At 38.4% G+C, this 13,166-nt stretch overlaps 3 protein-coding genes across 4 annotated transcripts in view; 2 read left to right on the forward strand and 1 right to left on the reverse strand.

The window, feature by feature from the left end:
- Window positions 1-13,166, forward strand: part of LOC121639776 — a 565,698-nt gene that overhangs the window by 260,316 nt on the left and 292,216 nt on the right. The window lies entirely within an intron of this gene.
- LOC121639814 overlaps window positions 1-13,166 on the forward strand; it is an 882,884-nt gene that overhangs the window by 240,076 nt on the left and 629,642 nt on the right. The window lies entirely within an intron of this gene.
- Window positions 1,333-10,835, reverse strand: LOC121639744 (tripartite motif-containing protein 16-like). The gene is made up of 2 exons (XM_041985210.1): window positions 7,957-10,835; window positions 1,333-1,343 (listed from the first exon to the last, which is right to left on the reverse strand). The coding sequence occupies exon 1, from the start codon at window positions 10,515-10,517 to the stop codon at window positions 8,865-8,867; it is 1,653 nt and encodes a 550-aa protein (XP_041841144.1). The 5' UTR covers window positions 10,518-10,835; the 3' UTR covers window positions 1,333-1,343; window positions 7,957-8,864.

Genomic DNA, 13,166 nt, shown 5'->3' on the forward strand with positions numbered 1-13,166 from the left:
ATTTTATTTTTTTTTTCCTATGACATTTGTCAGTAAAAATCAGAGATAAATCAAAGTTACATGTTATTTGTTTTCACCAGCTGGTAGGGCTGGGCGATATGGCCTAAAAATAAAATCTCCGATTTTTTATAACCAAATCCGATTTCCGATTTTAATCGATTTTTTTTTCTTTTCTTTTACAAAACATAAATAAACTTATTAAAACATTCATTTGTTTATATAGATGGATGTTAGCAAAAATAAAGCATATAATGTCATAGCTCTTCCACCATATAAACGACTTCATATCTTACATTGAAATATGCGACACAATGCATCCGTGATCTCTTTCCATCTGGATCCTTATACAGGATCCACTGCAGGAATAATTCCCCTGTTGAAGGTTGTCTCTTAACAAGGGTTTGCAGCATTTCTCACTGCAGTTATACGTACAGCTAAATCCCAGGCATGAGTGAAGGGTCACTTTACTGAAAATCTGTCAGACAAACACCGTTCTGGTGTGGAGGGAGGACTTTGTCTGCTGCTAACTAACTATGGAAAAAAATCCAGATTTTCAAAAAAATTAATCTCCAGAAATGGAAAATTCGATTTATCGATTTTATCGATTTATCGCCCAGCCCTACCAGCTGGTTATTTGGTGAGAGCAGGTGGAGTTTAAACAGGTTTCTGCATCATTCAAACACATTAATGATGAACTAGAACAGAATCTGTCCAGCAGTATAAAGACTTCCTGCGTGAGATTCTCTCACAGTGAGACCTGCTAATGAGAAACATGAGATCTGGAAAAATGGTTGAATCTTTTTAATTTTCTTCTTTGTGTTGATGGAGGTGGATAAAAAAAAGTAAGACTACAGAAAATAAATCTAAAATATCTGAATAAATTACCATAAAGTTTTTCTTCCTTCAACATCAAGTTTTTATCTAAATATTGTTTCTGGAGTTTTAGAGCTTGCAGGTTATGCATTTTAGTACCATCAGATGACACCTAGATGGCAGCAAAATACAAAGTACTACATGATGAGGTTTCAAGGACCTGCAATGTTCAGTGTGTCATCGCTTACATTGGAGTTTATTTGGAGAGACTGAAAAGCCTGATTATTTTAAGTCTCATGCTGTTTGAAACCAGAGTTAAATACACCTTTAAAAATCTTAATGGAAATGTTGGTCACATAAAAGTAAAAAATGAGAAGTGAACAGAGCTGAAGGAGCCTTTACGATGGGAGATGAAACGTCTTCATGAATCAAGAAAAAGAAGTCCAGGTCCCTTCACACCAGCATAAATAATGGGCAACAATCAAACATAATATCATTATGAATTAAAGATGTAAACTTATTTACTGCGACTCAGTGGGTAGAGCGGTCGTCTTGTAGCCTGAGCGTTGCCGGTTCGATCCTCGGCCTGTCGAGTTCATGTCGAGGTGTCCCTGAGCAAGACACCGAACCCCAAATTCCTCCTGATGGGTCGTAGTTGAGCGCCTTGCATGGCAGCTTCCGCCATCAGTGTGTGTATGTGTGTGTAAATGGGTAAATGTGATGTATAATGTAAAGTGCTTTGGGGATCGTTCCAGGTACAGTAAAGCGCTGTATAAATACAGATTGTTTACCATTTACTGAAAATCACATTTTTAACTTATGCAGATTTCAAATGCAAGTGGAAAACATTTAGAAAGATTAATGTCAGCTCAAAATACTTAAATTCCAGAAATAAACAAACTCCTCCTTTCTTCCCACAGAGTTCAGTTCCGACAGGGTATCTCCTGGTGCCTTGTCTTTCAAAGATCTGACAGTTTAGGGACTGGTCTAATGTTTGAGCTGCATCCAGACCACATCCACTCAGCCGCTCTGTGCTGGACTTGGTTTAGGACCTGAAACAACTGATGAGTTTAGGTATAAAGAGTAAAAACACGAGTAGAGAGCATATTCATTTTTATCTCTGTTTCAGGACCCTGATATGTACTTCTGTAATGGTTTAAAGGAGCTTCAACATTTTCATGTAGATATTTAATTTTTTATTTAGTTGCTAAACAAACTACAGGAATTGTCTGTAAACAGCTAACCAACTAGGCATCACTGCGTTTATAACATGATCATTAGCAATGTTTTCCATATACGGCGATTTAAGACTAAAATGTTGAAACAATAAATATCAGAAAAGAAAAGAAAACCTACAATAAAATTGAGTAATAAAAAAGTAGATTATGGGAACTAAAATAAATTTCAAATACACTTTTAAAACAACTTAAGATTGTGAGAAGTTCATCAAATTCATTTTATAAAACACTTTTTCAAAGTTATTAAAACATCAGATAGGATTTTCTCTATTGTTAAGTTTCCATCTTTATTTGTTATTGTGATGGAGAATCGTGTGATATTAATGACAGAACTGCTCATAATCAGCATGTTTGAAGTTTTTGATCATTCTGGCTAATATAGTTTTATTTAATTCATTTCAATCTTTATTACAGACTCAGGCTCCAAGATGAAAAGATAAAACCAGAGTAAAAAAAAAAATCACACTTCTTAAAGAATATAAATCAGTCAGCAACCACAGGAAGACAAACGTACCAAAGCCTCCACAACTGAGATTGGTATTACACAGTACTAAACTGTACAATAGTTAATCCCATAATAATTTAATTAAAAAATTAGAGAAATCATTGCTTTTGAAATTCTATGTCTCATTTTTAAAGCTGGTTGTCAAGGTCAGTGTTTGGATTCATAGTCTTCATCGTCTGCTTGGTGAGGGTCAGAGTGACAGATATACAGACCCTGGACACTGATATCGATGTGTAGCTCAGGGATCAGCAAACCTGAACCTCTCGGCCAGTGTCCTGTAGGTTTTCAATGTGTCTCTGCTCCAACACACCTGACCCAAATTAAATGCATCCAACAGCCTGTGAAGTTCTGCACAATGACTCATTAATGATGAACTTATGTAAACCACCTCAGCTGAGTCCTTTCAGTATGGAGGAGCAGTGGCTTCATGCCAAGCTCCCTCCAGATGTGTGATTTTATGAAATGTGGGGGTGTTACACCCCTGAGAGGAGAATAATGCAGAACAAACACAAGACATGTTGTAATGTGGTTTTTACAAGAACACACTTTTCAACAATACATCACATTCTGACATGAAAATATAACAAAATTAACTTAATAGACATGAATTAAAATATTATGCCAAATAACAGTTACAATAAAAGAGACTGATGCATTCTACCTTTAAAGCCATTAGCATTAGCATGTTAACAATATGGGAATATATAACAGGTCACAATGAGTGAGTTATAATAAAGCCTATCTTCTTTAAGTACTGAACATTGCACACAATCGGTACAGTCGTCCCTACCTACCTAATGCAGTGCTACTTTCACCATGTGATGCGACTAGCAAGAAAACTGTAAAACTTAAATAAAGCCTAAAACTACTACTTTAGACAGTCTTTACTTCAAACTAATTTCCTCAATCACAAAGAACATTAATTCAGGCATAAAATGCATTAATAAAGATTTTACTTGAGAGGGGAATAATGCAGAACACAAGACGCGGTGTTACTGCTATCATGTCCAGTGTTGTAATAGACGAGCAGCAGCAACACGTTTCTCCTACGCCACAGGTGTCAAACTCCGGTCCTCGAGGGCAGGTATCCTGCAGGTTTCATGTTTCCCTGATCTAACACACCTCACTGAAATGAATGGGTTATTGTGAAGCTGTTGGATCCATTTGATTTTATTCAGGTGTGTTAGATCAGGGAAACAATGGAAACCTGCAGGATACCGGCCCTCGAGGACCGGAGTTTGACACCCCTGTTCTACGCTAACTCAAGCATAATTAATTAAGACACGATTAACAGGTCAAACTCTCCAAACACAAAACTTTGAGGAAAATACTTAATTAAAACTAATGTATAATCAAGATGAGTTAAATAACATTCAATTAACGGCATTTTTTAAGCATGTTATCTATCTAATGGATCTTTCCATAGCCAGCATCCCGGGATGCCCGGCAACATCCATCCATCCATTCATCTGTCCATCCATCCTCTTGCCACTAACTGAGGGTTGGGTTGAGGAGACAGTTGTCTGAGCATGAAAGCCCAGATTTCCCTCTCCCCAGCCCTTTCTTTCAGCACATCTGGGTGGATCCCGAGGTGCTCCCAGGCCAGCTGTGAGATGTAGTCCCCCCACATTGTCTTGGGCCTTCCCCCGGCCTTCTCCTTGTGGAACGTGTCTGGAACACTTCACTAGGGAGGTGTCAAAGAGGCATATTAACCAGATACCTGAGCCACCTCATCTGGCTCTTCTTGATGCAGAGGAGCAGTGATCCTACTCTGAGCCCCTCCTGGATGACCGACCTTCTCACCCTGTCTCTGGGAACCCTGCAGAGGAAACTCATTTTTCCCTCTTGTGTTCGTGATCTCGTTCTTTCGGCCAGTACCCATACAGCTTGTGAACAATGGATGAGTTTAGGAATGTAGATCTACTGGTAAGCCAAGACCTTTTTCTTTCATTTCATTTCCTTTTTCACCACACAGACCGATGCAGAATCCACATCACTGCAGACGCTGCTGATGGGAATGTAGCTCACCTGTGTGCATTAGAGATGGGATTTATGGCTCTTTGAAGGGAGCCGGATCTTGAGGATCCGTTCCTTCCAAAGAGCCATTCAAAAGACTGGCTCGTTCATTTTTGTTTTTTGTTTTTTTTCTTTTAAAGATTGCAGGGTAACTCATATTTATAAAGGGAATAATCAGTGGTAGTGATTATATGGTAAAATTTAAATTAAAACTGGCACACCCCACTAATATAGACTCTGTTGGTGGGAATTATCTTGAAATATTGGTTATTATATTTAAGTTGGCTTGTGTTTCCATGGTTACCGTAGCCCCATATCCCCACACTTAACAAGACTTTGTGGCACAAATAAAACTGAGCTGGCTACAATTAGCTTCCACGCAAAATTGACTGACTTGAAAGATAGGCTTTTCTGGCAAATATTGCACTTTGCCTTACCTTGGCTTTCAACAGAAAAGTGCATCCAAATGCTGCTCCGTTTGCGCATCTTATTGGAGAGTTTTTTTTGTTTTGTTTTGTTTTTTTTGTTTTCTTTTTTCCCCCCGAGTTCGGCAATGCTCATTAATTAATCCCCTTTTGTACCGTAGTGTTTACTTCGTTGTTCCCGCATTACCTTTAGCTCCACCCTAGAGCTGCTCTGCGATGCATTCAGGTGAATTGAGCATGTCGGAAATCAGACTTCCATGTCACATTGCGTGGGCAATTTGTATATAAAAATGAACGGATCTCAAACGAACGGCTCACTACTGTGACTCGATTCTCATCGGTCATTTACCAGAGCCGTTCAAAAGAATCGATTCGTTCATGAACGTCACATCTCTAGTGTGCATTCTGCACGCAGAGACATGATGCGACATAATTACATGTCATCATGAGAATAAGTTACAAAAGATCAGGCTGTTTACTTTTTATAATAAAAGAACAAAATATAAACCTGTTCTAGAGGAAAGGGAACCTTAGATTACTTCTGCTGTGGTCTGGTACAAAATAGATCTTAACATAAATAATAAGAAAATATTTTAATATAAAATAATTACATTAAAAACTAAAAAATATTATTTAAGTAATTATAGAAAATAAAATAAACTTGATCTTCTTGGGGTGGTGGGGGTTAATGTTGGGGGTTGGGGTGACCCCTGATGGTTGGGGAAACACTGGTTTTTATTAAGTTTATGAGAGCAGGTCCCTGGTTCAGAATAAAAAGTTTATTAAAAGTGAAAAATCACAATGAAGTCAAATTTTACGGAGTTTACTGAAATACTACTGGTGTCATTTTATGCACGATAATGCTGAATTCATCATGTACAAAGTATTTTAGAGGAGATTTAAAAACATCAAGATATACATCGTGTATCAGGATGAAGCCAGTAAATATTGGTTTATCAGGTATAGACCACATCACCCAGCCCTACATCATAAATAATGTTCATGTTATTATATCCATTCATCTTCTTCTTCTCTCAACATGTTATCACTGTGTTCTTTAAAATCCAGAAGTGTGTCCTGATCTATGGAGATAAATATTATGTGTAATTAAATCTAACTTGAAGAACATTATAGAAGAACAGTGAATTTTTTAGTGAACTGGGTGTTTTAGTTCATCCCATTCTAGATCAGGTGAGTTGGGCTCTGCACCGACCTGTCAGGTTCAGATAAACATCTTCATGGAGCTGGATCTGAACATTAGGACATGTTGGGTTCTGCCTGTTCTGAAGCAAAACATTAGCACATAACTTGACCCCATGAAGATAAAATCATGTAGCTATGAGATTTTTATGCCTCCTCATCAGCTGAAGATGGACAGATGAACTTCAGATGTTCTCAGTACATCAACAGTTTTCACCGTTGGCAGGTTTTCATTTCAGTTTTTGTTGGAAACTAGTGTGTGTGATACTGTACAATTAGGTATTGATCTGATAACCAGTAAATACAGGACCAGTATAACCGATACCAATACAGAGACTTTTTAATAGGACAAAGAGATTAATCTGTGGAATTAATGCTTGTGTTTGTATGTTTGTTTTTTTACACATAAAAATCAGAATTGACCAGTAACTTGGTGACGGAATTTATTTTGGCCACGTAGGTGTTTTCTCACAGCAGTGAACCAAATCCACCAAAAAACACTTTATCCTGCTTATTTATAAACTTTGTGTTAACACAGGACTCCAAGGAGACAAGAGCAGGTGAACTATACTTTATTACAGATCAGCACTTAGAGGAAGAATCATACTAGTACGGATACTGGAGAAGGCAACGGGGTTTGAGGAAGTCCGGAACAGAGATGGAGTGAGTCCGTAAGGTGCGTAGGTTAAGGTCCGACAGCGAGTAACTGAGGTGCTGCAGTATAGAGGACTGGGGAAACAAAGGAAGACAGGTGTGGCAGGTTGACTTGATGCTGATGATCGGATCGGGAACAGGTGTGGAGGATCAGGGAAGTGAGGATGAAATGGAGTGACTGGCTGTGAGTGGCATGACTGACTGTAACACTTTGACTGTTTTCAAGCCCTACATTTAGAGCAGTGGTTTTCAAACTGGGGGTCGGGACCCCAATGGAGGTCACAACATAATTTCAGGCTTTGATTGTAAAACATATGTAGCCTACATTTATCAAATTAATTTGGGATTTGTTTTTTTTCCAGGGCTGTCTAAATGAAACCATTATTGAATAGGCAAGGCAAGTTTATTTGTATAGCACAGCTCAACGATTCAAAGTGCTTTAGAGAAACATTGAAAAATCAGATAATAAGAAGCATAATTTCAAATTAGAACAACAGAGAAAGAAAATAGAACATTTGACTAAAAACAGTATTTAAACATGATTTTTTAATAAAAACTAATTAAATGCAGTAGAGAACAGATGGGTCTTTCACCTGGATTTAAATAAACTGTTTGTTTGTTACCTGCTAAATCTTTGAAATTAGCACATTAATGTTTTTAAGACAATAATACATAAACAACAAAGTAAGTACACATACCAAAACCTGAATCTGACATTATCTCTGTGCAAGATGCTGATATTGGGCATGTAGGTGCTTCATCACAGCGGGGAACCACCAGAAACCATTTTATCCTCCTTATTTATGAAGATTCTGACAAGTTTTCAAGCCTTACATTTAGAGGACGCTGCAGGAGGACCTATTTAATGCATCACACAATTAATCAGTAAGTCGTCGCATGGGGGTGGGGTCATAAACAACAATGCATCTTATCTTGGGGGTTGTGGCTCAAAAAGTTTGAAAACCACTGATTTAGAGGACGGCCACAGGATAAATGTCCTGAACACGAGAGGCAGTTTCTGCAGCTGTTGTGTTTTTGTGAGTAGAAAAAATATCTAAGTAGCAGATATTTAGCTGTATATTAAGACGCATTCATGTTTTAATACAAAAACTGACACTTATTTCAACCATACGTGGTGGTGGACAAACACCGGTAATCACTCTGTCTTTACCTGCAGAGGTGTGCTGAGGTCCTGGAGGAGAAGGAAGAATCCTGGAGCAGCAGCTCCGATTTGTTCACTGTGTGCAAATAAAGTTTGTACAACCATCCACATGTGTGAATATTTGCCGCTGTATTATTCTAACAGCTTTAAGTTTGCTCCTTTTAAAAACACATTTTAATCCCAATCCAGCAGATGTGAGTCCTTTACAACAGCTGCAGAAAACAACTTGTTTTGCATTTTCATTAGTAAGATTTAGAAGTTATGTCCATTATGATCATAAGAATTAAAAAAAAAGATTTTATTAGAATATTTCACACAGCCACAAATTTGAGTTTCAGATCAAATATGAAAACCCAATAAATTTTCATAGTTGAGCAGCTGTAAAAATGTCTCAAAGAACTGAAAAGACTTCAAACTCTGAGCATTTAACAAACTCATCACTGCAGCATTTTAATTAGCCAATAATTATCAATCAAATCGACGAAAAATAAGAAATAAAGACAACAAGATTGATCAAATATTCATAACTAAACATGTAAAGTTCTATTAATTGATTAAACTGATGTAATTCTTTGACATTTAATGAAGGAAGATGTATTTTATCTTAACATTCAGTCCACCCCAAAGTTACTGGAGAAGTGAGGCCAGTTCTTTATTTTAACTCTTTGTTTTAAACTTTTGGGTCTGACATGAAGTTCATTAAAAGAGTTTTTACAAAACACATTTGGGTTTCAGGCATTTAATAAACTTTACAATATTTAAGATGTTACGGCTCTTTGAAGAAAATTAAAGCAAACAGAAGAAAATCCATCATGTCTAAACACAACCTGCCTGAAGCTGCAGTAGTTTCTCTATTTAATGAACTCAGCAGTGGTTTCTGATCCTAACCAGAGTCCAGCATAGAGCGGCTGAGTGAATGTGGTCTGGACTCTGTGGAGGAGAGTCATGGTTTCAGAGACGCTGTAGAAAGACAGAATACCTGCTCTGTGGTCCAGATACACTCCTATTCTGGAGGAAGGACGACCTGACACATCAATTTGGACTTTGTTGTGATAAAATGTGTAACTGTTTGTTTCACAACATAATGACCAAGATTTGTTGTTCCATCCAAAAGCACATTCATCTGAGTTTCCTGATCTGCTGATGTTCTTGTAGGCGACTGCTACATAAACTCCTCTTCCTCTCCACTTCACCTCCCAGTAACAACGTCCAGTCAGACTCTCTCTGCTCAGGACCTGACGCCAATCAATGAATCTGTCTGGATGACTAGAATAAAACTGTTGTTGATTCATTTTTGTTACTTTTCTGTTTCCCTCAGATAATAACAGATGTGTGTTTGCTGTGTTTGGATCCAGTGTGATTTCTGTTGAATATTTTAGGAATCCATCTCTGCTCTTTGGTTCTGGTTCAGGCAGTAAAACATCCACATCAGTGACTGCCAGTGAGATGTTTGTCCATTTCTCTGTCAGGATGTCCTGTAGTTTATCTCTGGTCTCTGACACAGCTGCTGTCACATCCTCAAAGTATCTGAGAGGACGAATATTGATTCTGGATGAGTGTGTAGACTCACTGAGTGCTGACAGTGAGGGGTAGTTGTGTAGAAACTGGTTGTGATCCTCTGTGTGTGAGAGCTGCTCCAGCTCGCCGTCTTTCCTCTTCAGCTCAGTGATCTCCTGCTCCAGCTTCTCCTGAAGCTCTTTGACTCGACTCACTTCAGTTTCCTGCTGGGATCTGATCTGCTGCTTCACATCAGAACTTCTTTTCTGGATGAGACGGATCAGCTCAGTGAAGATCTTCTCACTGTCCTCCACTGCTTTATCAGCGGAGCCATTGATGGCCTCCACCTCCTGTTGAAGCAGCTTCACATCTTTCTCTCCGTCCTGGATTCTCTGCTGGATTTGTTGTCGACTCACCTCCAGCTCCTTCTGCTTCTCAGCTCTTTCTGCTGCAGCTGGAACTGTTTCATGACCTTTATGTTCATCCATTAAGCAGAGATAACAGATACTCTGCTGATCAGTACGACAGAAAATCTTCATCACCTCATCATGACGAGAACAGATGCTCTGTTTCAGGCTCTTGAAGTATCTACAAGTATTGACTAACTTGTGTTTTTCAAATGTTGGAGCTTCATAATGAGGTTGGAGATGTTTCTCACAGTAAGAGGCTCGACAGACAAGACAGGACTTGATGGCTTTCAGCTTCCTCCCAGTGCAGACATCACAGGCCACATCTTCAGGTCCAGCATAGCAGTGATCAGCTGGAGCAGCTTGGAGTCCAGTCTTCTTCAGCTCCTCCACTAACTCTGCTAACAGGATATTTTTCTCCAGGACAGGCCTCGGTATGAACACTTTCCTGCACTGAGGACAGCTGTGGATTCCCTTCTGATCCTCTTCATCCCAGTGGGTTTTAATACAGTCCATACAGTAGCTGTGTCCACAGGGAATAGTCACCGGATCCTTCACTAGATCCAGACAGATGCAACAAGAGATTTTTTCTGAATTCATCTTATTTCTTCGCTGCTATATTTTACAGATCGACACGAACCAGCGTTTCATCAGATTGACTTCTTCCTACAGTCACAGAAGCTGAACCCAAGTTTCTCTTCTTTGACTTTCACACACTGATCTTCAGTAGTTTGACTTGTCAGCTCTCTGTTTGCAGCCCAGAGATTACACCGATCCCTAAACTGTCAGATCAGTGAAAGAGGAGGAACCAGGAAATAAACTGTCAGAGCTGAACTCTGTGCTGGAGAGAAAGGAGGAGTTTGTTTATTCCAGGAAATGAAGCAGTATGAGTCTGTATTTCAGGTTTCCTCCACCTGCTCTGGTAGCAGTTTGATCTGTAAACTACATGGAAAACAAAGCTTGTAAATATCAGGTTATTTTTGGTTATTATAAGAATTGATTGGAAGATTTTTAGGAATATGTATTTATAAATGTGAGGATTAAAGAGTTAAACCTAACACAAAATTAAAATATGTTTAGCAAGCATGTTTCAGCCTCACCAGGTTTTCTGTTTTCCTGCTCGTGAAGAGAAACAATCCAACAAAACCAGTTTTACAAAGTCATCTTAATGGCATCTCGTACTGGGAGTGGTTGGTTACAGTTAACCAGTACAACCTGTTCATACCAGCATCTATTGATTGGGTGGAGGTGGTAGGTTGAGGTCTCAGCTGGTTGAGTTTCTGCATCATGCTGTCCTAACCAGCTGAAAACATTCAATCTTCCCATGAGTGGAGTTCCCAGCAAGTTCACCCCAAGGCCAGACCGTGCAATAATGAGAAAAACTGTAAAAAACCCAAGAACTACATCTCAGACTCTCCAGGCCTCAGTTAGCAAATTAAATGTTAAAGTTCATGACAGTCCAATTACAAAAAGACTGAACAAGTACGGCTTGTTTGGAAGGATTGCAGAGAAAACCTATTAAAGAAGAACATGGCAGCACAGTTTAGGTTTGTAAAGCTGGATCTGAATAAACCACAAGACCTCTGGAGCAACGTCTCTTGATCAGACCAGATAAAGATGGAGATGTTTGGTCATAATGTCTTCATTCTCTAAACACTGTCCATCGTAGTGCTTTAAGACTTAATAATGGTAGTCGTTTCACTCACTATTGTGCTTCACTCCAAAGCAGAGAGTCTCTCTTTGAGTTTCTTTGACTGGTTATCTCGGACATACAAGACTCTACTTGCATTAGTTCCAACATATCTCCCTGGTCTTCTTCAATAACCATGATATCCTACGTGTTTGTGATATTTAACATTTAAATGTTCCCAGATTCTGGACTGAACTGGGAAAATGAGCATTTAGTTTTGCTGCCTCTACTGCTTGGAACGCTGTTCAGTCTGAGCCGTCGATATACTCAGAGTTGTGACATCCATTGACTTCGTTGTGATAGCGGTCATGTGGGTCATGGAGCCTCAAATAGTTCCCAACAAACCCCACACTGCTAGACTATACTATGGAACAGACAGCAGCGATTGGATTACTGAGGTGAAAACTAAATAAACACATTATTTCTGCACATATACTTTTGTCAGTGAATGCATTATTATGTTAATGTTGATTTAAGTGACGATCAAGTCATGTTTGACAATAGATTAAATAAGTGTAACCAGCACCATCTCAACTAACGAGCTAGCATTTAATAAAGACCAGACATGATAGTCCTCATTAGCCTCTATATTTCTTACTGATAACCACCCATACAATTCACTTTTGTAAGGTTAAATGATTGGCTTGTTAGGGTTTACTTTCATCTAATTATTAAAGCCAGCCATGTGGTAGTACACCGCACCGAATATCAGACAGTACTGTGTCTCTTAGCTGCATTTCAATGGTCTGTATGTAAATCCAAATCTGCACGGTCTCTTTTAAACTGAATACAAAAATGATTATGCTTAGTTTATTTTCTTCCCTTTTTGTCTTTTTATTTTAAATTATTCTTATGTTTTTAGTGTCTTTGTAAAGCCCTTTGAATCACCATGTTGTTGAATTGTGCTGTACAAAAAAATTGCTTTGCTTTGAATGTAAAAGGAAACATCTCACTGAGTAACTACTTGGTTTAACAAAAGACTCATCAGACCTACTGGTGGGACTGGTACCGACAGGCACAAGAAAACAAGGGAAACCTTTCAAAAACAAACTTTTTATTGACATAAGACAACAGGGCAAAGCAATTAAGTAAATACATCAGTTCCAGTTTGCATAATGAAATTATTAAAATAAACCTTGGGGAAGGAAAAATGACAAACTGAAGGACGTCAGTGTTCCTGGTGCTCCTGAATAAAGAATAAAAAAAAAAAAAAAATGGCAGTAATGGCTAAATTGACTACAGGACATGAATGTAGAACAGCTGTAACATGAGCTAATATGAATGAGTGTTACAAAAAAAAAAAAAAAAAAAACAATAATGCAAGTGTTACAACCCAATTTTCAGGGTATAAAGAAGGAGTAACAAAAGAAAGCCCTGCGGATGGATGTTAAAATGGAAGCAAGTACTTTTATTGTGAAAACCGGAAATTTGAACATGAATGAAATGGTGGCAAATTACAGATGCTGGGGGTAGCGAAACTGCTCAAACAAAAGAACACAACAAAACCTTTACTGACTAAAACAAAACCAGCCAGTCTGAAAACAAAACCAAGAATATCT

The sequence above is a fragment of the Melanotaenia boesemani genome, chromosome 5 (genome assembly GCF_017639745.1).
Source record: "Melanotaenia boesemani isolate fMelBoe1 chromosome 5, fMelBoe1.pri, whole genome shotgun sequence".
In the NCBI taxonomy this organism is placed as follows: domain Eukaryota; kingdom Metazoa; phylum Chordata; class Actinopteri; order Atheriniformes; family Melanotaeniidae; genus Melanotaenia; species Melanotaenia boesemani.

Bases quoted from the DNA above. Each gene is read 5' to 3' on its own strand.
- LOC121639744 (XM_041985210.1), bottom strand. From the start codon at position 10,517: ATGAATTCAGAAAAAATCTCTTGTTGCATCTGTCTGGATCTAGTGAAG.